The sequence below is a fragment of the Aulonocara stuartgranti genome, assembly GCF_965226115.1.
Source record: "Aulonocara stuartgranti genome assembly, chromosome: 9".
Taxonomy (NCBI): Eukaryota; Metazoa; Chordata; class Actinopteri; order Cichliformes; family Cichlidae; genus Aulonocara; species Aulonocara stuartgranti.
The window spans coordinates 22,568,288-22,593,426 of NC_138960.1; the positions used below are offsets into that span (position 1 = coordinate 22,568,288).

The following is a 25,139-nucleotide window of genomic DNA, read 5'->3' on the forward strand; positions in this document are numbered from 1 at the left end:
AGAAGTACAACAATGACTGGTGGATAGGACGCCTGGTGAAAGAAGGCTGTGAAATCGGTTTCATCCCCAGTCCAGTGAAGCTTGAAAACACTCGTATCCTCCAGGAGCAGAGAGCCAAGCAGGGCAAGTTCCACTCCAGGTAAACAGACTCGTGCACACCAAAGTCCTTTGCTTTAGCTTTGAGATAATTTATTATGAATGTGCACATCATTAGATATTCAATTTTGTTGGCCTAATGTTAAAAAATTTATTTATCATTTCAGTAAATTGGGAGCAAACTCATCATCTAGTTTAGGTGAAGTTGTTCCTAACTCACGGAAATCTACTCCTCCTTCATCTGGTAAGCAGCTTCAGGGGTGAAAGTCCAATTTTGTATTTAATAGATTTGTTAGTATTTTGAATCAACATTTAGTCACTGAAATCCAGCTGTAGGTAAGATGTACGTGTTCCTAACCTCAGTAAAACAGACATTATTTTTGCCATAACTGTACTTTTACATGTTTCATGTACTTTTTGTGTAGTACCTACATTCTGTGCTACTTTCAATGTAAATCCTACCCGCTACCTGTGACCTCCTGTCTTCACCTCCATGTGACGATGCTCTTGTCTGTCTGTGTGGGTAGCCATTGACATAGACGCCACAGGCTTAGACCCCGAGGACAATGAGCTTCCAGTCAACCTGCGCTCCCCTAAAGCCAGTCCAAACACTGTCATGTCACCCCTAGCAAAAGAGAAACGAATGCCCTTCTTTAAGAAGGTAAACTCTACCTGAGCTACCCGACCCTCGCTTCTTCTCTATCCGTCCGCACGGCTCTGACTAAAATGCCTATGGCTGCTCAGCTACACGCAGCGCCCCTCCTGTTTGTCTACACCATCGTCCTTGTCCCTCGGCGTTCACACCACACTTAGCATGCATGCCTTTTCCTAACCTCTCTCTTTTTCCTCTTTCGTCTTGCCACAGCTAAACAGAAGCAGAAGTCGGTAAGTCTTTGTGTGCACCGCACAGCAGGGTGTGGGGATAACCTTCATGGTCTGAGCTGTGAAAAACTCTCAATGCATTTCCTAAGCATAGACTCACCAATGTACTCACACTACTCACCGCTCCTGCCAGCCTGTGTGTTGTAATTGTTTTGTGTGTAAATTTGGGATCTCAGTGTGAACAGCTTGTTTCTTGGTGAGAGCTACAATTGATGAGAAAAGTAATGCCATGGTCCTATCTTTTATCAATATGAAGCTAGAGTATAAAGGCAAAGAGAATAAAAACAGAAAACATGAAAAGCCAAGAAATGATGATTGACAAATTAAAGGAAAGCTTGAATCCTAACCTCTAGAGTCAGGAGATATGGATGTTCTGTCAACATCATAAAAGTCTTCGTCTTCAGGACATGAGGGGTCACTGAATCATTTTATAAGCAAAAAGTGGTCCAAATCATATACTACAGCACCATTTGACCTTAGAACTGAAGAAGCTTCTCGGATGAGAGGTGAAACGTCTTCAAGTAACTTAGAGAAGTCCAGACGCTTTTCTTTGCAAGCTCCTTTGAAAATGTGCTGAAGCCTCCTCAGGGTGGCTCTGCTGACACATTTGATAAATGACAAAGATTAAAACTAAAGAAACTCCTGTTACATTTCATTTATGTAAGTAAAACATATAATATAGTTTGATCTTGGTTTTATTTTTAATTCATTGAAGTGTTATTTCAACTTAGTTTTGGTTTAGCTTTAGTTCACTATAACATAATCAGGTCCAATCCTCCAGCAGACTAACAGAAACATGGAGACTGCCAAAGCACACTGAAACCTGTTTCTTTATTTGTAACATATCTGTAGGTCAACATAAAAACCTCATAAAGCAGCAGCTTGTTGTTTCATGCACTTTATATGGATTAAGCAAAGAATAATGAATTTATAAGCATTTGTGGTGCTGATGGGCAGCTTTAGAAGAGTTGTATCATTCTTCCCATGAAACTCTCAGCAAGAACTCAGTGGGGCATGTCTTTGCCCATTCTTATGCTTCACTACTCATATTTTTCATTAGTGACAGCTGAAATAAATAAATGCTGTTTGCTGTGGGACTTAAGGATATAGTAGAGCTTGTTTCCCATGATTACAGTGACCATGTAATCTAGAAGTTAAATATGCTACTGAAAGGATTTAAGCTGAGCTACATTGTTCATTGATGGCATGTTAGTCAGCAGTAGTGCGCATCAGTTCCCACAGCGTCTCTGGGGAAGCTCACTGACGACAGCGAATGCTAGATAGAAAATGTTTAGAGCTGAAGGGATGAGTAAGACGGAGCAACAGACTGCAACAAGAAAGTCTAAATAAATCGTCTGAAACACTTATCGTAAAGATAACACAGATCGAAAGAACCGCCCGGACATGAGGACAAATAAGGGATGACTAAGAAAATAATGTCAGCAGTCCTTTTAAGTAGCCAGAGAAAGCAGAAGTAAACCTTCTCTCTGTTTCTCGGCTCAAACACGCTGTTCTTCCAGACAGTGGGACACAGAGGTATGAGGGTCATTGGCTCGCTGTCACAGACCATAATGCATTTCCTCTCTGAAACCACATGCTAATATTTGCAAGGATTAAGAAGACAGTCTTAAAAACATTATACACAAATTTCCACTAAAACAGCGAGTTCACTAAAAACACAAATGCAAGAATGTATCAGAAGTTTCAGTAGTTTATAAATGTATTAGAAAAATAATTCGAATAGGGTTGCAAATAAAAAAATTTCATCTCTATGAATCAACTATTTTTTTCTTTATTAATATATGCATGTTCACCGTAAATTGTAAAAATACAAAAGTATTTGTGTGATTATATCAGTCTATGATCTCTCATAAACATACCACATGACATTCTGCACCGGAGAGCCTCACAGTCAAACACCCAGTGTTCAGCCTTAAATTAACTGTATTGGTAATAATCAAAATCATTTTTATGTTTCTGTAATGATTAATTAACAGAATGCACCAGTTCAATCAAAACCATATTTTCAATGCATGTTATTCATGAATGTTCAAACTTACTGTTTTACAAAAAAGCCCCCATTGTAAAACACAATATGAGTGTTGTTGTTAGTGTTATTATGTAGCTATTTATTTGCATTCCCAAAAAGAAAATGTAGTTTTAGTGGTTAAATGTTATGCTTGATTGATTCTTATTTTCTTCGAGGATTACAGTGTGCTGGATCAAATTTGGGTATAAAAACATGAATTCAGTTCATTTGCGTCATCAATAACAATATAATTTTTTACATTTCTAAAATATTATATAATAATAGGTGGTCTAATAAATATGCTAAGTGCGGCATGTGCATACTTGCAAGTATTTTTTAAGTGTAATTAAAGGCATCTTAGAAGGCATCACATAAAAGAAAAATAACTGTTTATATTATGTGCAAAAGTCACATCATGGACCGTGTTGACCTCATAATAAGGTCAGTCGAAGTGTTGATTAAAAACAGGCTGTTCCACAAACTGAGGTCCGTTTTTGTCCGTACAGCAGTGAGCGAGTTTTTCTAACTGTGTCCTAATTTTGTGTTTTCAGTCAAAGCTTCTGTTGATCTACTCGGGCTTCTTTCTCACTCCCTGACTAACCTTTCCTATCATTTAGCTTCCCTTTTATTCAGCGGAATCAGAACCATGACACGAGAGACTCGATCTGACATACATAAATATTTTTCGTTTACGGTAACCTCCTTTGAAGTGTCACCATTAAAGTTTCTGCAGCAAACTGCCAAATCGGTTATAAATCAAAGCTTGTTTGTTTTTTTTCGAACCAGCTCGGACGTCCCGTTTCATGGTTCATAATGTTTCAGTGCTTTTAAAATGTCTACTTCGTTGTTTTTCCACCCCCTTAAGTGATTTGTGATGGTGAGCGTTTACTTTGTCTCCATAAATGTGTAACTGTTTTTCTTCTCTCCTTCTGAAGACGGAGCACATTCCTCCGTACGACGTTGTGCCTTCCATGCGGCCTGTGGTTCTGGTTGGACCGTCACTGAAGGGCTACGAGGTGCATCAAAGCTTCAACTTTCCAAACACAACACTGAATTTTCTTTAGTATTTTCTTTAGTAGTTTAGAAAACCTGACTCATTGACTCTTGTTCTCTCTCCTGAATCTCGTTTGCAGGTGACAGACATGATGCAAAAAGCGCTGTTTGACTTTTTGAAACACAGATTTGAGGGAAGGTAAGCTTCCTGTGACCTTTTTAAAAACACAAGCTCCCATCCCGCTTCCTTCCTCACTCTTCTAAGTCTATAGGCTGGTATTTATCTCTCCCTCGAGGTTAGCTGAGGGAGTGTGTAACAAGTTTGTTTGGCCTGGAGATGTGTGCCGCTGCTTTAAATAGGCCCTCTCCATGTCCTTAATAGGCCATAATGGGCCCTAGAGCCGAGCAGGATTCTCCTTACTCAATGCTGAGTCCATCCTCCCACCCGGAGCAGAGAGGTTTTTTAGTTTAGAAGTTGCACAACACGAAGATCCACTCAGATCATCAGCAGCTGCGGAGAATACCGTTTGATCTGCTGATTTGTTTTAAACAAATTTACACCTGTAAGTAATTCCCTGCTGCTGCTCTCTGACATTTGTCTTTGATTTGGTGTTAGTTTTTCTTAGTTGGTTTGGCACAGTTTTCACCTGGCAATCGAGATTCCTACGCCGTGTGCGAGTCTCAAATGCACAGCGCATTTTTATATGCGCTCTCTTGTTGCTTTGGTACAGAATCCTCAGTTATGGGCTGCAAAAGACATGTTTTTTCATAAGCATACACATGTTATAAATCCTCAAAATGTATAAAATAAATGTTTAAATTATTAAACTTTAATTTATCTTGTGTAAAGTTCGTGTTACTAAAGTTAGTAACATGCCCAAACTCAAATATAAACACATACTGTTCATAGCGCTGTTTCCGGAGTTTTACATGTTTGATTTCTATTCAGTGCAGTTTCGTTTAGTTCCCACAGTGGATGTGCTCTTTTCACTTCAGTTTTTGTGTTTTTCGCTAGCTTTAGTGTTCGTTTTTGTTATTGACATGGGTGGTTTTGCCGGAGTTTCAGAGCAAGACGTGACATAGTACAGCAAAGCAAACAACTACAGACAACCACAGTCACACAGACATCTCAGTCCCAGTAAACATATGCACCAAAGCCTCGTCAGCCTGACAGCGTTGACACGTTTGACCGAGCCGACAAAGACTTAAACTGAAAACATTTCTCGTATTTTTTTTATTTAGTTTTGTAGGGACAAATATTATTTTAGTTCGTTTTATTTCAGTTAATGTTTTTCCAGCAAATACAGATCAGACATTAACAACATCCACATGGTTTTTATGTGGGATACTTTTCCTTTATTTATATAACACAGCAGATAGACAGAGGAAAGAGAGGGGAGGAATGACATGCAGCAGAGCTCCCCGGGTGTTCAACCACTGACTGAGCTGTTAAGGCTCTTTAGCTCATGTTCGTTGTATCTACAAAATCTGGAAAAGTTAGTGAAACCATGCACAGCACTCCCCAAAACACCTCCAAATGTCTGCAGGGAAGGGTGAGCAGTTGTGATATAGTATCAGTATTGACAAACTGTTTGCATTTGATGAACACGATCAATGAAAAACAATACAATACGACTTCATTGTCTGCTTAGGGAAATTCGTCAGGGACTGAAGTGCTGTCACAGAAGCTGTCTTTGCAACAAGTCAATAAGCATTAAAAGAAAAGAGAAATAAATAAATAGATGAAGAACATTAGTGTAAAGTATATTTTCTTGGCATTTGTGCTCGTGTTAAGATGTAATCATTAATGGTGTCCCAGTTGGTTGAGCTGTAATGGTAACAAGCCACATTCTTCTTTTAGTAGAACAGGGGTGGTGGATTTTTTTGTTTGACTAACTAGGTCATGGTTTCTCAAAGGAATTGCTGCTGAGTTCTTCAGATGTATTTTTGGAAGCGTTGAGCATCGCAAAGCAAGTGCTGTTCAGCTGCAGTATATTTAATAGAGAAGCAAACATTTCTACAACCAGTATCTCTAATTCTGGGAAACCAAACATCAACAAAAACAAGCAGCACTGCACAGCAGAGGTTAAACATGTAGATTTTAATTTAGAGTGAACTGTCCCTTTACCCTGGAGTTCCTGTGTGTAGGACACCACCTTTATGACACGAGAGCCTTTACTTAAAGCAACAATGAAGGGAAGTCTCATTTTAGTCACATATACGCCGATCTGGTATCACATTTTGAACACTGACGGGTGAGGTGAATAACACTGATTATTATCATCATGGCACCTGTTAGTGGGTTGGTGGGATACATTAGGGGAACATTAGGAGACTAAGTCAGAGCAACTCCAAAACTGCAGCTCTTGTGGGCTGTTCCCGGTCTGCAGTGGTCACTATCTAGTGATCCTCTTTCCGATCCAACAGACAAGCTATGGTAGCTCAAATTTCTGAAGAAGTTAATGTTGGTTGTGGTAGGAAGGTGTGAGAATACACAATGCATTGCAGTTTTTTAGCTGTTTAGCAAAGCAGGGACCAACACACTATTAGCCAGGTGGCCATAATGTCATGCCTGATCGCTGTAGCCTAAATGTTTATAGTGAGCATGATGCAGGGCTTTCAATGACGTGATGATTGCTCTTAATGCTTTGAGAACTGCAGCAGTGTTTCAGGAAATGTGCTCAAGCAGTGGATAAAAACTGCTGCCCTCAGCAACATCTCGTTTTAAGCCCAGATCTACTGATTACTTCTCCCATTTCTCGTGACAGAATATCAATCACTCGAGTCACGGCGGACATCTCTCTTGCCAAACGCTCGGTCCTGAACAATCCCAGCAAGCACGCCATCATCGAACGCTCCAACACACGCTCAAATTTGGGTAAGTTTCTTAGAAAACTCTACACCTGGGAACATCTGGTGTTTTGATTCATAATGTTTTCAAGGAGACCAGCTTACGTAGCAAAAAGGAAGGAAACGATTAAAGAAACTCTTGACAATGGTAACGATAACTCTAGACGGCCCTGAAAGGCCTTGGCTGGCCTCTTTTGTTTGGGATGAAAGATGGAGCGCAAACATGCAGTAATAAGTTCAAGAGCTGCTCTGATTTGACTGAGGTTGATTGGGGTTTAGATGTGATTAGAATGAAACAGATTCCAGAGTCAAACAGAGATGACAAGGCTAATCTCTGCTATGTATCACCAGAAGCATCAGTCAGCAGCCACAGCAGAGGAAGAAGGCAGGAAAAAGCATAAAATAGAAGCACATCGTGTGTTAAAAGTGCAGTTTTTTAATGATTACAGAGAGCCGCCACACTATAACTTTGACTTTGTTCTTCTTCAGATAACGAAGTCTTTGTCAAACCTACTTTTTCATTTAATATACTAAACATAAAGCTTTTAAAGTTAAGGACCACTCAGGGTGTGTTTTGTCATTCTTTTGTTCTTATTTTGTCTCTCAAAGCTTTTGTTTTCCTGCCAAAAGAGCAAAGAGTTATGCATTTGCTTTCTATGTAATTTAAGGCTTTTTAAGAGAATTTTACCATCAAAAGTGACATTGGCTTGAAGCTGTGCTCCTTTAAGATGGATGAAATGATTTCAGGAAAAGTTGGAAACACGTGAAACTGGTGACCCTCTGTGGCATTTTTAAGTTGGAAAATGAGATTTTGAATGAGCTGTTAGGCTGGAATGTTTTCATGTTATCTTCAGACTGTCGGGACTGGAAGTCATGGAGCTTGGCCGTGATTTCTCTCCGGACTGGGCCTTCCTGAGTTATTTGTAGGATTGTTTTTGCAGTCACGTCGTCATCTGCTGGAGTGGGAGTTGTGTGATGTAAGAGTCGGTATCTGTTAGAGGTAACACAATGTGGCTCCTCACTCACTCAGAGCTATTAGTCTCCAAGCCGTGTCCCTGAAGTCATGATGTCTTTTGAATATTTAAGTCTCTGTGAGGCAGAAAGAGCTATGCCCTAAATCACTGATGCAGGCTCAGATTTTTAAAAGGCGTACTATATGACTGATGGACTCTGAGCAGTCATAAAAATTCATCTTTAATAATAACTAATAATCATTTTTTAGCCACACTTTCAGTGTGGCTCTAGGGATCCACATTAAAATGGGATGTCTCAACAACTAATGGATGGATTGTTGCAAAAATTTGCGCAGATATTCAAAATAAATTGAAATCACGCTTGGGATCCTTTTTAATCTAGTGCCATCGTCAGGTATAAATCTGTCAAATATATATTTGTACAGTGGTGGATGGTCACATTAAACATGCCCCTAGTTTCCAGTAATGAGGCCAGCAAAAGTAAGGCAAGTAATCCCTATGAGCCAAAAGACAATGTTTTTTACACTCATGGATCTGTATGACATCACTTGTGTTTACGAGAGGCAGCCAATTACAAGAGTCCGCTTAAAGAGAGAGGGGGTGGAGCTAAAACAACTTCTTTCAGACAGTAGATGAACTTAAGGCATGCATCATTGTTCGGTTTAAGATAAATAAGGAGTATTTTTAACTTTAAATCATACACAGCTACTCTAGGATAGTCCATAATAAAATATGGAGTTAGGAGTATCTTTAATATTGTGAATATTTTGCAATAAATTAAGCATAAATATTAATGGGGCCTATTATGTTCATTTTCTGTCATCCTAGCAGAGAGCTGATCTGCGATAACGAACTCAGCTGTTAAAAGACGAGATCATTTTTGTTTTTATTCTTTTTGTTTTATCAGTAATCATGAAATATATTTGCACAGGCACATCAAAACAACTTGTGAGGTGTTTTTAGATGACACTACAAGATTTGTGATGTCTTTGAAAGTCAGCAACAGAGGATATATTGGTGTTAATCGGGGTTTCGGAAGTGAACTTAATCATTAAGGGGATCTGGTAAGAATGCATGAAAGAAATCAGCTATTAAGTTATGATCTGGTGCATGAAAGTTTATTTATCCAACTTTAAATTAATTGCAGTTGTGAGTATGAATGGGGAAACAACACCAGTGGACTGCTCAGTGTGGAAAATAAACAAAGACAAGATTAGACTTAAGCCTCTTGGTCATAAACTTCCATAAACATAAATATAGTTATTGGTTATGCTAACAAAGAAATGGCTAAGTTGAACTTGAGTAGCAGGACTGTCGCCCAATGAGAAGGTGAAAAAGAGAGTGCAGATTTTGAGTAAGGAGTGAAAATAGGGGGATTTCAATCAAGTGGCAAAGAAAGAAAAGAGGAAGTGTGCCACTGATAAACAAAGTGCAAAACAAACCAGTGTTACACAAGCTACTATCATGATAAATCCCCCTGACGACTGATAAGAAATAATTTCCTGCTCTGAAAAGAATAAACCCAGACCTCTGTGTCTCCCTTCAGCTGAAGTCCAGAGTGAGATTGAGCGAATTTTCGAATTGGCGCGGACGTTACAGCTGGTGGTTCTGGACGCCGATACCATCAACCACCCATCACAGCTGGGAAAGACTTCCCTCGCCCCCATCATTGTCTACGTCAAGATCACCTCACCCAAGGTAAGAGAAATGATGTCTGTAGGAACAGAGAGGAACAGATGCACTTGCCAGTGTACATGTGCTATGATGGAAAATAAGGACAGTGAGAAAACGGCTCAGCAGATGTTCCCTGTACTCTCATAAACGTGTTAGTCAGCTCCGCTAGTTTATGTGTGTCTGTCTTCACGTCGTCCTGTCTTGTCACCGCTTGTATTGTCTCTCTGCAACTGCTCTCTGGCTTTAAATCCAGCATGTCAGATGTGACTGCTACTTTGAGAGTGAGAAAATGCGTGAGAAGACTGATTCATCACTTCGACCTTCAACAAGTGTACAAAAGGCTCATGAGTCAGTGATCAATAAAAAGCACATCTCAGAAAATGAGAGAAAGCAATAGCTGATGAACAGACACGAGATGCCAGCTTTAAATCACAGTGGCAGCAGATTAAATCACACTCGAAGTGGGGAAAATAAATTGCTCTTTATCACCTGGCCTCTTAATTACACCCAACTGCTGCTTCTTATACACTAAGTGTAACTTTTAATATGTTGTATTTGTATAAATCGCAGTTAAATGAGTAGAATTACTCAACTTCATTAGCAACTGCACAAATGAATGTAAAGACATCGTACGAGCTAAATATTCTGTATCAAAAGTAAAAATAGTCAAAATTGCTGCATTAAATTATTTCAGGCAACACTACTGTTTAATTTTCATGCCTCCCAAAATGGTCTTGGATGTGGCAGCATTTATTTTGGGAAGGTTATATTTATTTATGACATACACAAAGTCTATTTAATGACAGAAGTTTGACATTAGCCATCAAATATCACCACGTGGCACGAACCTGGTAGTTTGTGGAAAATATTGAATGTTTATTCTACAGTAGTAGCACATTGCAGCCTGCCGCACACATAAAACAAAAGTATATTTCAATACAAAAAGTAGTTTTCATATCATATTTATATATACTCTATATGCACAGTTGTACAGAGATGCAGGGGGTCCCACTGTTGCCTCTCAGCAAGAAGGTCATGTGTCCGAAGGTGGCCCGTCGAGTGGAGCTTCTTCCCACAGTCCAGATACATGCATGTTATGTTAACTAGTGATTTTAAATTGACCATAGGCATGGTTGTGACTGGTGACCTGTCTCTGGTATGCCCCGCCTTTCACCCTGTGACAGCTGGGTATGATAAATGGATAGTTGGATGGATATCCAGTATAACCACAAATAAATACAGTGTGCTGGTGTTAAAATGAGCAGGGTTATTGTTTATTATCTTTTTCACAAACTAGTTAGCAACTTACTGATAGGAGGGAAAAGAGTTATGCTTTTTCTGCATTGTTTTCTGTAAACAAACAAAAATCCCACATGCTGACTGGACAACATACCCGATGATACTCTATATTTCAAGAACAGATTATAATCACCAAGAGAAATATATTGGTCAGGCTCTAGATATCATATATAAGTGCCAATGGCAGATTTAATTGACCAGTTGAGCCTTAGGATTTGAGGTTTTCAACCCACATTTATGGGGTCTCATCTAAAAATGGGTTTTAAAAATTCATTACTATCTATCTGTAGTGCTGTAAAATGAATCCTTCTAAGATTACATTAATTGTCCACCTCCAAAAGAAGCTCCTGTTTAAAGCTGAGAAACTTGTGTGCTGCACGCACAAAGCTTTAATTTAAGTTTGTCAAAAACAGCCGTGACCTTCTTGCCTTTCGTCCTCATTTGCCTTCAGGTGTTACAGCGGCTCATCAAGTCCAGAGGCAAGTCGCAGGCCAAACACCTCAATGTCCAGATGGTGGCCGCCGACAAGCTGGCTCAGTGCCCTCCTGTAAGTCTCCACAGCGGACCGAAATTACTGCCAATTTTAATCCAGTGTGTGAAATAACTTGGAGTTTTGTTCTTTTTGGCTCTGGGTTTTAATTTGTGCATATCTGAAGTCAGGTTTTGTTTATTCCTTTATAATTTCTGCCAGTTCTATTTCCGTCCCTCTCTAATCTGCTTACTTATTATTTTAGAAAATGAGGCAAACCCTCCAGTATTGTGAAAGCGGAGGTTTAATTTCATTTAAATAGCAGTCAGTATCTTTAGGGATTTACAGTTTAAGATTTTCTGCAAAATGAATACTTAATGTTATCTAGTGTCTAATCCTGTGAGTTGTTTCTAACTTGCCCTGATGGTTTTTTTATCGTTTTTTGTTTCCTTAAAGATCACTTTAAGTCTTTTAATGTGAAGTTCCACATCAGCGCTGGCTGGTTTTGTTGACCCTGTCATGTCTCCGTTCCATTTCCTTCAACTCTGACTGCGCCCGTTTCGCCTTTCGCAGGAAATGTTTGACATCATTCTTGATGAGAACCAGCTGGAGGACGCATGTGAGCATATGGCCGATTACCTGGAGGCCTACTGGAAAAGCACTCACCCCACCAGCTGCAGCCCCCCTGACCCAGTGCTAGCAAAGCTACCCACAGCCAGCCTGCCCTCCAGCACGGCCCCGGTCTCTGGCGTGCAGGTACAAGTGCTGAGCATACTCTGGGCCAAGGGAGGCCATGGAAAAGGAGGGGATCCAGAAGTGTGGGAGGCAGGATTAGAAAGGAAGAGATGAAAGAAATCAGAGCGTTGAAGAATTACAAAATGTTGTAGTTTGCATCTACAATGTCTGCTAAAAGTCTTTACTTTTCTCATATTATGTTATTCTTTAACATATGCACTACAGGTAATGTGTAAATTAAGAATAATCTACTTTATCTAGGATAGGTACAAGGGTATGAAATACTAAGGAAGAAACTGAATTTAAAATGCTCTACAAGAACCTTCTGATGCATAAAGAGGAACTAGATCAGAGAAAACATCAAATATAAAAGGACGAACAGGAGCTGACAGCAAGAAAAGAGTTAGCAGAGACAAAACACGCTTCAAGAGATGGGAACAAAATTCATATTAACAGGTTAAAACAATGCTGTTATCACGTTCATTTGATTAATCGTGGCTGATGCTGATGATACAGGAGACCCCTGAAGTTTAACTACCACAAAACATGTAAAACTCAATAGAATAAAAACAGTTTAGAGACAGTTTGGACGTAGACAGAGAGCTGGACTTTAGTATTTAACATGAAATCATTTATTTTACTTTTAATAGTTCCTTTTCTAATGTAGTTCCTTTTCAGCTCAGCTCTAAACCATTGTTTTTGTTTAATATATTTTATAACAACCCTCACCGTTATGGGCAGTTTCAGTCATCTGTAAATGCTGCATAATCCCCTTATCTGCCCTTTCTCTATCCACTGCCATCACAATGTAAGACTGAGAGCGAAGAAAACGCTGATATTGATGAGGAGCAGGAGTGAGCTTGTATTTGCTAGTGTGGTAAGTGCGGCGAGGTCGAGTGATGAAAGCTGAAGCCGAGGAGCACGCCTTGCTTTTTTTGAGTTCTTACTCCTGGGTCAGAGTCGGCCGTGAATGGATTTGACGAGAAAGCGTGTGTGTTCAAGTGTGACATCTTCTTCTTTGTAGTTCTGTGTGAATTTTGGTGAAACAACTGGGGTGGTGTGATTTTTAGTTTGCGTGTGCTTGCTGTGATGTTTTCTGGTTTTGTATGTGTCATCGTACTGACTGATGTGTGTCGCTAATCTCAGGGAAACAGTACAGAGCAGAAGGGAGATAAAGTGGAGGGGAAAGGCTCCAGAGAGGATTACCAGCACCACCATCACCGTCACCACCATCATCACCACCACCAGAGCCTGGACCAGGGCGATGCTGACGCAGAGGGGGAGGAGGAGGGCAACGAGGAGGAGAGGCCTCTTAGGACAGAGTCATCCAGGAGATCCCAACACGTCCACCACCGGTCATCTTCTACCAGGACTGAACACCACAACCACCATCACCACCACCACCATCACAGCAGTAAAGCCAAGGGCCTCTCCCGGCAAGAGACTTTGGACTCTGAGACCCCCGAGAGCAGGGAGAGCCGAGAAAGTCGAGAGAGCAAGGACTCGGCTTGTACTGAGCCGCGCACTCAGCGTCTTCAGCAGGAAGAGGAGGACGATGAGGATCAAGGGGAGGGGCATCCCCAGCAGCAACAGCATTACGAGCCACTGCCCCACCGGGACCACAACCACCATCACCACCACCACCATCACCGCAGTGGGGCGGACGAGGCCGGTCACAGCACGGGACACCAGCGCTCCAAAGAGCGCGAACAGGACCACAATGAGCGGAACAAGCAGCGCTCTCACCACCACCACCGGCCAGCACGCGACCACCACCATCACTACTACGACCGGGACAGAGAGAGGGACAGAGAAGGGGAGGTAGCTCCAAAAAAGAGGGGTGAGGCAGGGGAATGGGCCAGAGACTCATACATCCACCAGTGACAGACCAGAACCCCTCCCAAGGCCCTCCTGGACTCTGTTCTGTCCTCCCATCGTGCTGCTATACCCTGAAAAACCACAGCATCCTATTTATGTACACTTCTTTGTAAATGCTGTTGCATCTTTTTCAATGGCAGGATTTTGATTACATAGATACAAATATAAATATATGAATATATGTATGTGTGTATCTATGCATAGACGTTGTTTATGTGTGGATATGCATGAATATTCTCAAATATGCATATTTTAAACCTGTGTTTGATAAAGCATGACACAAAAGCAGAATTTTTTCTGTACTGAGCTGTGCTTTCTGTGATTAGCATTATAATTTTTATTGTTTCTAATATTATTATTATTATTATTAAGTTGTATTGCTTGCTACCACTTGAATAATTTGTTCCTTCAGACTACTGCGAGGGTTGACCAGCCATCATACTTTGATGTTGTAGTTGCAGAATAGTTTGACACTTTGGGAAATAACACTTGCCTACATAGTTGCCAGTTTATTATGTACACCTAATGAGTGTAGGGCAGCACGGTGGCACAGTGGTTAGAACTGTTGCCGCACAGCAAGAAGGTCCTGAGCTCAATTCCACCATCAGGCCAGGGTCTTTCTGTGTGGAGTTTGCATGTTCTCCCCGTGTTTGCGTGGATTTCCTCCAGGTACTCCAGCTTCCTCCCACAGTCCAAAGACATGCAGTTTGTGGGGATAGGTTAACTGATTAATCCAAATTACCCATTAGTGTTAATGTGCGCGCGAATGGTTGTCTGTCTCTCTGTGTTAGCCATAACACTTCCCATAATTACATTGAAAACTATAGAAACTACTCATTTTCTAAGTAGTCTGCTTGTACACCTCTGGACTGCTTTCAGAGCTGCTCCTGTTTTTAGTTTTAGGTCACTTGAGACCTTGCACATTTGTGCTGATTTAACCACAAACCTCAAAAGAGCTTCTGTTTTAAACAGATCAGCTTTAAGGTTTATCATGATTGTAACTCATCGTGATAATTAGCTTTCAGGCTACAACCAAGCAACCAAACAGAGTCCAACCCCAGTGACAGTGCTTTAGGTCAGGACCATGCTCGTTTTTGTCTTCATATTTTCAAGATTCACATAGTTGTCAGTTTATCCACCAGGACCAGACTGTTTTACGAATGTTCTGAGGCACGCATTTGTGGGGAGAGGACCTGAATGGTGGCCTGTACCATCTATAAATGTCCTACTACAAATAGTCTGAAATACACTTAAAATAGCAGCAGTTCTTGAAGTGGTCAAGGGGTCCACAAGGAGACAACTTTGATTGGTAGACTGGACAAAACGGCAGACACAAATCCCTTTTGGGGTTGTGTCAAGAAGAAAATCCAGTGTAAAAACTCTACCAAACCTACCCACTGTGAGTAAGGGATCAGCCAAGCGTAGCATCTCTAAGAAGCTTAACAGCTTTCAGCACTTTAGTAAGTATAAATCACAGATTTGAGAATAATCATAAAGTTGAATCAATGACTGTTTGATTTAAAAAATAACTGAATACTATACTCTTCATAAATGCAGCACTGTTATATCAGACTGCATTGATTTTTAGCAGGTGAAAAACTTGATACCACTCTCATATCTGTAGGAATGTAGAGCCAACAGCAGGTTAGCTTAGCACAAATAAACAGGAGGAAAGAGCTCATGTGAACAGTTTCTCTGAAGGTAAAAACCACCTACCAGCACCTCTAAAAGCTCAACAATTACCATTTTGTGTTGGTGAAATCTGTACAAACCCTACAAATAACAGGTTGTGGCATTACTGGGGGAGGGGGATTCGTATATGAGAGTGGTATCGCTCTAACTCTAACAGCGTATTTCCCAAAGTGTCAAACTGCTCGTTTTATGTTCATCACTTACTGCTTAGTTTCTTTTTTTGATTCCACGGGTTTTAGATGTTACGTTTTAACATATTCATGCCTTCTTGCAGGCGCACCTTAGTCTTGCCTTACAAGACAGACAAAGAGTTCTCCAGTAACTTCCTCTCAACACATGCAGTACTGTTCTTTGTATGGGTCCAGAAACATTTTATAACATTGGAACAGGCTTTTTCACATTGGTTTCAAGTGAAAGGGATTTGATATAACATTCCCACCAAATCGTAGGTCCTGATGATTCATCTTGGATTAATCCTGACCCCTTTTCTAACGAATTCCATTTAAGTCCTACTTTGATTCCTTAGTACAAACAATGCTAATTTTAGGATTTGTTGTTCAGTGTGGGTATTTCTGAAATTCCAAAGAAACAAAAATAATTCCAAGTGTTTACCAGATAAATATTGCCTTTAAGTTTTTGCCCTCTTTTCACTCTTCTGATTAAAATACAGGATCTGGTTAATGGATTTGGGGATATTTTACCTGCTCTATATGCCTGAGTCAACAACATCATCAAAACCTGAATAGACTTTAGTTGATCTTTGAGTCCGTGCACTCTGGCCCTCTGTTTACACACCATCTCCTCACCTTTTTTTTAAATGTTTTTTTTGCCTGATAATTGTAATTATAAAAACTCGTCCATTTCTATGCTACATTGGTAGCACTACAGATTTTATAACAGTGTACATGTGTACATATTGCATAAATACGAAGAATAAAGTTGGAAACAAACGACTGACGCAGTGGGAGACCGTTTTGATGTTTGTGTCAGCAGAAGACCCAGACAGAGGAGGGAAACGGTGCGTCTATAAATAGTCATCTGAAGCTCCACTAAAAAATTGAGGTAGACTCACCGGCCTGCCTCCTGAGTTGTCATGACAACCCCGACATGAATGACAATGCTGAGGGGATGATTCTAATATAGGAAGCTGCCTCGACACACACTCACAGCTGCCTTCATAACAGACAAACTCGGAGATGAGGCATATTTGATCTTGAATTTTAATGTGAAATCGGGGAAAAACAAATCTTCAGTGGTGCAGCGAGTCCGCACTCACATGCAGCTTAGATGCAGGGAGGTGAAGTGCAGCGCAGACAGATGTGTGCGTGGACTGATAAGAGTCTGATGTTATTCCCAGGAAAGGGGATTGAGCTGAGGTCATAGTGAAGGTCCTCAAAATACTGCGTGTCAGAAGAACGGGACAGATGTCGGTGCACTGCTGGCACGGATCTATAAATTGCACACAGGCTGCGGATTTATTGGACATCTATTTTAAATTTGCACTGAATAAATTAGTTCCTATATTTGGCAACCATAAGCACGTGTGAACATGTAGCAATATGTAACACACTATAATGTGTGTGAGCAGATATGAAGTGGAAGTGGAGAATCAATTATTTTACCAAGCCTTTCATTATGGGAACATCAGAAAGCTTTGAAAAATTGAAGATCATAAGATCACACAGAGAAATAAGATGCCATTGAATGTCGATTTTCATCGCACCAAATATCTAGACCCCAAATATTCTAATGAATATGAAAAAGTGCCAGATGTTTCTGTAACGTTTTAAGCCTTTTCTGTCTAACAAACCATTTTAATTAGTAATTTAAGCACAAAAGGCACCTAACTGAAGAGACGAGCCAGTGTTGTACAACATACAACAGAGAAAAGAAGCAACTAAATTGTATATTTAGGCAAAAACAATCGATGGCTGTCAAGAAGCCAATGATTAGGAAAGCAAACAGGGAGAACATTTAATTTGAGGTATGCCAAGTTATGCAAGAACTTAGCTTAAAATCAGTGGTAACAGGTCTGATTGAGCAATGCATCCAAATTATTACCAATGCAATAAAAAAAATACCTGGATAAAAGACACAATGGAACACTATCAGTCATGGCCCAGACCTCAACATCAATGAAGCAGTTTGGGATGATCTTACAGAGAATGAAACACAAGCAGCAAACATCCAAAGAAGAGCTCTGAAGCCCAGAAAATTATCTATTTTTGGGCTATCAAGCTCTTTAGCAGTTTTTTGTCCTGTATAGTAATATTCTATGCACCTGTTTTTCTAGCAAAATATAAAGAAATGAGGGGTGGCGGTATTTTTTTGAATGTCAGTGCGTGACGTTTGTCTGGGATGTGTTGACTAAATGTTCAAATATAAGACGATTTGTGTTTTGCTTGCATAAAAAGGAATAAATAACAAAAGAGAAAAAGGAAAAAAAATTAGCTAAAATTCTTTTTAATCTCTGCTAAATACAATTAGTTAAAAGGAATTTAGACAACAATTGACAAATGGTTTGAGATCATATGCAAAGGTCTTCTAGGAGTAAACTCTACCATCATGAAAAAACCTCTGGACTATTTTGGCATCTTGTTTTTAAGGAATTATCTAAATTAACTCTTATTTTATTAGTAAAAAACAAATTAAAAAAAGGTCTAAATATCCTGGAAGTCATCATTTTAATAACATCTCTTTTTCCTCTCACATCTTTACTCTTAACCACTTCCAAAAACAGAAACAGCCTCCCTTTAAATGTGCTCTTATTCTGAAAAACTGAGCAACATTTCCTTCTGATGAATGCAGAGACTGAGCCAAACACATGCGTCTCCTCTTTCCTGCAGGCTCCAGAAGTCCTAATTAAATGTCCCAGTCGTCTCCAGCGCTGCAAAGACACTAAATTGTTAATTCCTCTCATGGCCTCTTTCTACACCTACTTCCTGATCCATTCTCCAGCGAATCCGTCACCATGGCAGCTGTGTCGTCACTGTTGTTATAGCAACCGTAGCGCTGCTTCTGCTGCATTTGCCGTTACTCATCCAGACTCCGTCGCCACGTGCCCCCCAACCACCACCCTCTTCCATCCAACCCTCCCCTGGTGTTTATAAAGCTTATCCCTATATGGCCCACGGTTTTAGAGAGCAGCTGTTAAGAGGCAGATGCTGTAAACAGCGCAGGGAGCTCTTTGTCAACACTGGCCCGTCAAAGCACACAGAGTGTCGTAATATAAACACTATTGTTCCCGTTTTGCTGTCTCATATGAGCCCCGTGCGAGAGCGCGAGCCCTCGGGTTAGTTTTTCAGGAACTTAGCGATAAAGAAGCCGATAGTGTCGCTGTCGGCTCTGCAGGGGAGCGGGGCTGTAATTTCCGTCTGCTCCCAGCTCAGCTCGGGACTGAACCTCTGGAGGAGGCGCAGCTGCTCAGGTGGAAGGCCGGCTCCAGGCATGCCTTCAGCACCGATGTGGGGCTCCTGAAAAACAAAAAAAAAGGTTTCACTTTGTGATTTTTACATTTGCAGTCACGTCCATGTGGCTCAAGTGCTTTACCTGTGGCACAAGTGAGAAGCAGGGGAAGGTGTCAAGGGCCCAAGCTACCTGCTCCTCATTCTCTGCTAGAGTCACTGTGCAGGTGCTGTACACCAAAACACCACCTTTCTTCAGCAGCCGCACCGCCTGCAGAGACACAGATAGCTACGTATTCATGTACTCGCTTTATAGTCGGTGTAATCGTGGTTTTATTAACTTTTTAGTGAGTTTTAGAAGCACTGGACCAAAACTATTTGGTTTCAGTTCATTTTTTGCTGCTCTTTTTTAGAGGTAACCTCCAGGGTTTAAAATTAAGTACCAAATAAATTACAGATCCTCTTGTGGCCACTTGAGGCTAGCTCCAAAACTGTGGAAATTCCCACAGACTGTCGTGTTTAAAAGGCCCAAATTTAAAGTATTAAAGATTCATCTTCACAGCTTTTTAACATTTGCTTCCAAAAGTATTGCCTGTTATGGTCACTGAAGGGAAAACACACCAGATCTATTATCTCTAATACTCATCATTTATCACATTCTGGGTGTGCATTCAGTTCAAAAGACTGCCTTTCTTGGTGTAGTGGTGCATTAGTGAATTGGCAGCTTGCACACGTGGAAAGGCCACATCAGTGGTGAAAGATATATGCAGGTATTTTGCTCCAAACCGTCTTTTTCAGGGAAGGCCTTGCAAATTTCAGCAAAACATTGTTAAACTGCACACTGCATCTATTCCAACAGCACGGCTTCATAGTAGAAGATTCTCTGACTAGTGAAGTGGCCTGCACCTTTCACCAGCTATAAATACTTGGCACATGATGAAACACAAAATACGACAACGAAGATCCAGGACTGTTGAGCAGCTAGAATCCTATATCAGACGAGAATGGGGCAACATTCTTTTCCCAAAATTCCAGCAGCTGCTCTCCTCACTTCCCAGATGTTTATAGGCTGCTGCTACAAGAAGAGGGGATGCCACACAGCGGTAAACACGGCCTCCTCCAACTTTTTTGAGACATGCTGCTGCCATCAAATTCAAAGTGACCTCATATTTTTCTTAAAATGCTTCATCTTCATTTTCTAAATATTTGATGTGGTTTCTGTGTTCTAATGGTAAATAAAATAGGAATAGGAAACACTGATGAAGCTCTAACGAAGCATGTCCTCTGCGCTGGTTTCCATGTAAGTGATTGTTGGGGTTTTCGCTGTGTTCTCTGTATCAGTGTTGGGTCTTTACCTTACAATATAAAGCACCTTGAGACGACTGTTATTGTGATTTGGTGCTACATAAATAAAATTGAATTCAATTGAACTTTTTAAATCGAAATCACAGAAAATGATCAGGTCTCGAAAGGTTATTCGCAGAAATTTGAAATGACAGTTTGCTTTCTCTGCGCACTTTTGAACAGACTTGTAAAACTGCACATAAGCCTGAGAAGTGAGCTTCAAACCTCACAGTGACGTTAAACAAGTAAATCTGAGCTGTGATCAAGCTGCAGTGGAATTTCTATCCAATGCTGCCACCTGCAGGTTAAAGAACGCTAGTACTGCTGTGATGTTAAGATGATAAAACGTGGTTTATGTGTGTGAAGTAAAACCTACAGCATGAAATAACTTGCGCTGCAGTGGCTGGTAGGAGCAGATCTCTTTGAGGCTCCAGGTGCTGCCCATGTTGGGTCTCTGTCCGAGGCCACTGCAGGGAGCATCGAGCAGAACCCGGTCGAAACTCTCCGGAGGGAACGGAGGTCCTGGGAAACACAGACACTGAGCTGCTACCTATTTATTATGAACCCCGGAGATTTACATCATAGATAAACTCTGGACTGTACCTTCAGTTTCCTGTACTGGGTCACTGCTCACAGACAGAGTGCTGTTAAAGCAGTGCGCCTTCACGCTTTGCAAATGCAACATTTGTGCATTTTGACGAATGCGGTCGATCTTATTCCGGATCCTGTCCAAGGCTACGACCTCTCCCTGTGTCGGAGGAAAAAAATATATTAGAAACAACTTAAAAAGGAAGGAAATTTCACAAATTACAATCCTAGACTGCTTGATTTTATCTCAGGAGACGTTTTAGTTAAATCAAGTAAATGCTAACAAGGACACAATCTGATCACTAATTTTATTACACAAAGATGAACGTGTTGTTGTCCGCCCTCTCCTCCAGGCTGGACACAGACCAGCCTCCCAGTGGGGTGGTGGTGGGCCCCTTTGGTGGGGTACAGATGCTGACCTTAAATGTACTTAAATTCCACTTGGATCATTTTCTATGTTAACAGTTAATGTAAAGTGTTGCTTGAGACCTAGATCTAAATCACTGGTGTCAAATTCATTCTAGTTCATGGGCAACATACCATCCACATGGACCAGTCAAATCACTGCATTAAAAAAAACAAAAATACTCTGAATATTAATTATGATCGCATCTGGACACAAGAACCTGATCTCCCATGAGCGCAGCAATGTGGCAGGTCTTCCCTCCAGGCGCAGCGCACATATCCAGGATGCGCTCCCCAGGGCGAGGTCCGAGCACGTGTCCCACAACCACAGACGGGAGGTTCTGCGCAACATGGATTCGCTTCAGTATGGGCAGTGATGTGGACATAACATGTATACAATACAGTTCCTGGTTGATTCAGACTGAAACCTCACTGCTGCTCTTTTTAAAATGGACCTAATACGTTATTCTACATTGTCTGTCATTCTGTAGGAATGTTTTAGGCAGTTTTTTAAATTCTTGGATCAGTATGATGTCATAAAGAGCGGATATCCTATCAGACTCCTGATCCACCTGCTGCTCAAACCATCTGTTTGCAAGGTGCAGCTGTTCCAGAACAATACAGGACAGTTTATCTGAGCCATAGGATAAATTGAGGGGCTACAACAAAGCCAGTTATAACAGAAAATACGGATTATTTTGGAAATCAGAATTATAGGTCCACTTTAATAAAGGTCCAATGCGGTTCTAGTTTATTACACCGACTTTAGCTCACTGCGGCTCTAATAAAAAATACCTGCAGGAACGCTAGGCTAGGTAAAACACCATCAAAGGACGGACTTCTGTAAAGCGGCTCCACCATTCGGATACCGATACCTCTGAAAGAAAAAAAGACGACAACTAATCAGCTAACACGTTTCTAAGATGAAGAGTAAATTTAAAGTTTCTATCCACATTGTCCAAGGTGCTTTTAAAAAAGAGCAAGGGATTTTCAACATAGCATTTCAAAACATACAAGAGGTCTTTAGAGACCATAAATTATTTAAAACAAATCCTATTCAAAGCAAAAAATAAAGAACTGCCAGGTAATATTCAGAGTATGTTTATTTTGAAAGAAGAAAGTTATAATTTAAGGGGTTTTTCTAACTTCAAAACAGGGAAGGTCCGTACTAGAAAAAGCTTTTGTGTTTCTGCTCATGGAGTGAAACTGTGGAACGGTCTGAATATGGAATTAAAAAAGACAGTGTTTACTTACCTGGCAGGCTCATCTGTGCAGAAGATAGTGGAGCGGTCCATTTCGGCTACTCCATTACCCACAAATACCTTTTTCCCCTGGAAGCTGGTGGCTCCTCGGGTGCACTTGCCCTCCAGGTCAGAGAAGACGGACACCAAATCCCCCGCCTTCATGTCTAACAAGAAAACAAAACAGCACACGGTTCGGTTTAAGGAAGATAATCAACACTTGGAACAAATGAAGATACTTTGGCAAAAAGTAAAACGTGCTTCCAAATCACAGAGCAGGTGAAGAAAACAAAGACACCACTGCTCTAAGTATTCACAGCCTCACTTCACTTCTACTGTTTTTAAGTCTTACATTTGGGGCTGCCGAGGATCCCCGGGGCGAAGACGTGAGCGCCTCTCAGTACGGCGCCGCCACACTGAGCGCCCACCACCACCTCTGAGCCGAGCTGCTTCACAGGTCTGAGAGTACAGGACAAAGAACGATCACACGGTTACAGAGGATACACGCACAAAAATGCCGTTCTTCTCTTTGACTGACAGTTTGTTGGCAGCTATCTGAGGGTGTGTTTGTTGTTCCTTTGTTATCAGAAATATTTCCTGTGTTGTTGCTGTTCCACTTGGATGTTGGAGAACCTCAGAGGCCCAAGTGGTGCTGAGTGCGACCTCTACAGAGCAGATTAAGAGTTATCTGAAGCATTCCTCGCATACCTCGGACCTTCAACAGGAAGGATCAGCACATCTGCAATTCGTGGGTGTGGCAGAATCTGCACAGAGACTTCCTCTGCTGACGAGCTGCACATCAGCTGCTAGAAAAACAATGACAAACTAAATAAGCATGACTCCAACACACTGCAACCAAATACCGAAGCCCATTGTGTGGGTTTTCTTACGCCCTCTACATTCTGTTACCAGACAGAGACTCACCTTCCTCAGCTCTTCTGCCAGCTGCTGCCTGATCTCCTCAAGGGGGGCGAGATGGGTGCTGGCTCGTACGCAGGTGTATGAAGGTGGGTGAGACAGACATGAGAGCAGCTTGTGGAAACGATGCTCTGCCTCCTGATGACCCACCGCCGTTAAAACCTAATAAAATAGAAGGGTTAGGTAATAAAAAGCATACAGTGTGCCTTTATGTTGATGAAGTAACACAAAAGAACTGTTTGTAGATGGTAAACAGACTGGTACTTATAAAGTGCTTTTCTGCAAAATACAGACTAAGAGCATAGACAAAAATCTAATGACAGGGTCACCTGATCCAACCCTAACTACCTCTATACTTTAACTATATTAAAAGCACAGAGGGTGTCTATTCCCTGAACCCAAACTGGAAGCTGGTTCCACAGGAAGGGGGCCTGATGGCTGAAGGTTCTGCCTCCCATTCTACTTTTAGAAACCCCAAGTAAGCCCGCAGTCTGAGAATGAAGAGCTCCGTTAGGATAATAAGTTACTATGAGATCTTTAAGAGATGACGGCACCTGATTATTAAAGGCTTTGTATGTGAGGAAAAGGACTTTAAATTCATTTTCTGGATTTAACAGGGAGCCAATGAAGAGATGCCAACATAGGAGTAATATGATGCTTCTTTGTTGTGCCAGGAGACTTTTAGGGAGCTTTCAGATCAACCCAGTAACAATGAATTACAATAGTCCAGCCTAGAAGTAATGAATAAATTAACTAGTTTTTCAGAATCAGTATCCAGAATGTTTCCTGAGCTCTTTCAATGCCTGACTGCATACAACAGAAATGTAATATGAATGATTTGTAAAAAACAAATGAACGAGAGAACCCATCAGTGTTTAAGGGAGCAGGACTTCTGTTAAAGATTACTTAATATTTCTTGTTAGAAAGTCACATGTAACCGTTTTGTAACTCTCAAATGGTTTTCGTGACTGTTATGCGGAGAGAGATTTGCAGAAAATATACTGCAACAGCTAAATGAAAGCACACGCCGATAAATGACGACTTGTAGCATCCTAACTACTCCCTCAGTGAGTTATCTTTTCATTTGAAAGGGAAGACAGCGATCCCAAGAAGTGCATGTGAAGTCTTCTTACCTCCTTGTTTAAGAAGACACTCTTAAGATATTCAGTCACTTCAGGCTTCAGGGAAATTCGTGGGAAAATCGACATTTCCTCTGTTTAACAAGGCTTCAGACTGTGGAAAGGAAAGCAGGAAAGCAACACGTGTCAGATGGACATCTTAATTATCACCGCCACTGGATTAATGTGGAAACCTAAAGAGGCCAACAATTCAGCGATACCTGTTGTACAGACCAAAATGTTATCGCTAGATCAGGCAATTTCTCCAAGTATATGAAAGATCGTATCACTTAAACGACTCTGTAACATTCAACAAGTCCGCTTCTTAAAATTTATTTAATACATTGACTGTTAAATTCTCTTTCCGCTCCAGGTCTGATTTCATTGTAAATGTGCTTTTAATTGTATTTCGTTACTCACTTCTGTGCAGCGTGGAGTCCACCGGATTGTTTTGGCATTCTTCTTGCAAGTACTTCCGCATACATCATAGGCCACGTGACACAAATTGTCTTTCTTTTTAATTTTTTTTATTGATTTTTCTCTTTAATTA

The 25,139-nt window shown here is 40.9% G+C and overlaps 2 protein-coding genes across 13 annotated transcripts in view; one reads left to right on the forward strand and one right to left on the reverse strand.

The window, feature by feature from the left end:
- cacnb2a (calcium channel, voltage-dependent, beta 2a) overlaps positions 1-16,529 on the forward strand; it is a 72,550-nt gene extending 56,021 nt beyond the window's left edge. For 7 of the 10 annotated variants that reach the window (XM_082547664.1, XM_082547666.1, XM_082547673.1 and 4 more), the window contains 10 exons: positions 3-139; positions 264-340; positions 624-757; positions 3,943-4,023; positions 4,141-4,199; positions 6,769-6,878; positions 9,371-9,522; positions 11,249-11,344; positions 11,840-12,022; positions 13,148-16,529. In XM_082547664.1, the coding sequence (XP_082403790.1) occupies positions 3-139; positions 264-340; positions 624-757; positions 3,943-4,023; positions 4,141-4,199; positions 6,769-6,878; positions 9,371-9,522; positions 11,249-11,344; positions 11,840-12,022; positions 13,148-13,885 (1,767 nt within the window). In that variant the 3' untranslated portion in view covers positions 13,886-16,529. Of the gene's footprint in view, positions 1-2; positions 140-263; positions 341-623; positions 758-961; positions 982-3,942; positions 4,024-4,140; positions 4,200-6,768; positions 6,879-9,370; positions 9,523-11,248; positions 11,345-11,839; positions 12,023-13,147 lie in introns of all 10 variants that reach the window. The other 3 variants (XM_082547668.1, XM_082547672.1, XM_082547671.1) reach the window with 1 other exon arrangement.
- A 1,489-nt stretch (positions 16,530-18,018) lies between these two features.
- On the reverse strand, positions 18,019-25,096 carry nsun6 (NOP2/Sun RNA methyltransferase 6). 3 transcript variants are annotated; one of them, XM_082545550.1, is made up of 12 exons: positions 25,010-25,096; positions 24,605-24,704; positions 23,478-23,633; positions 23,262-23,356; positions 22,906-23,012; positions 22,567-22,720; positions 22,108-22,189; positions 21,534-21,653; positions 20,923-21,067; positions 20,696-20,841; positions 19,121-19,246; positions 18,019-19,044 (listed from the first exon to the last, which is right to left on the reverse strand). In XM_082545550.1, exons 2-12 carry the CDS (start codon positions 24,677-24,679, stop codon positions 18,865-18,867), a joined length of 1,386 nt encoding a protein of 461 aa, XP_082401676.1. In that variant the 5' UTR covers positions 24,680-24,704; positions 25,010-25,096; the 3' UTR covers positions 18,019-18,864. The 3 variants fall into 3 exon arrangements, with proteins under 3 accessions (XP_082401676.1, XP_082401674.1, XP_082401675.1); XM_082545548.1 differs by having other exon boundaries at positions 23,262-23,359; XM_082545549.1 differs by lacking the exon at positions 25,010-25,096 and adding an exon at positions 24,811-25,002 and having other exon boundaries at positions 23,262-23,359.
- Positions 25,097-25,139: the final 43 nt, after the last annotated feature.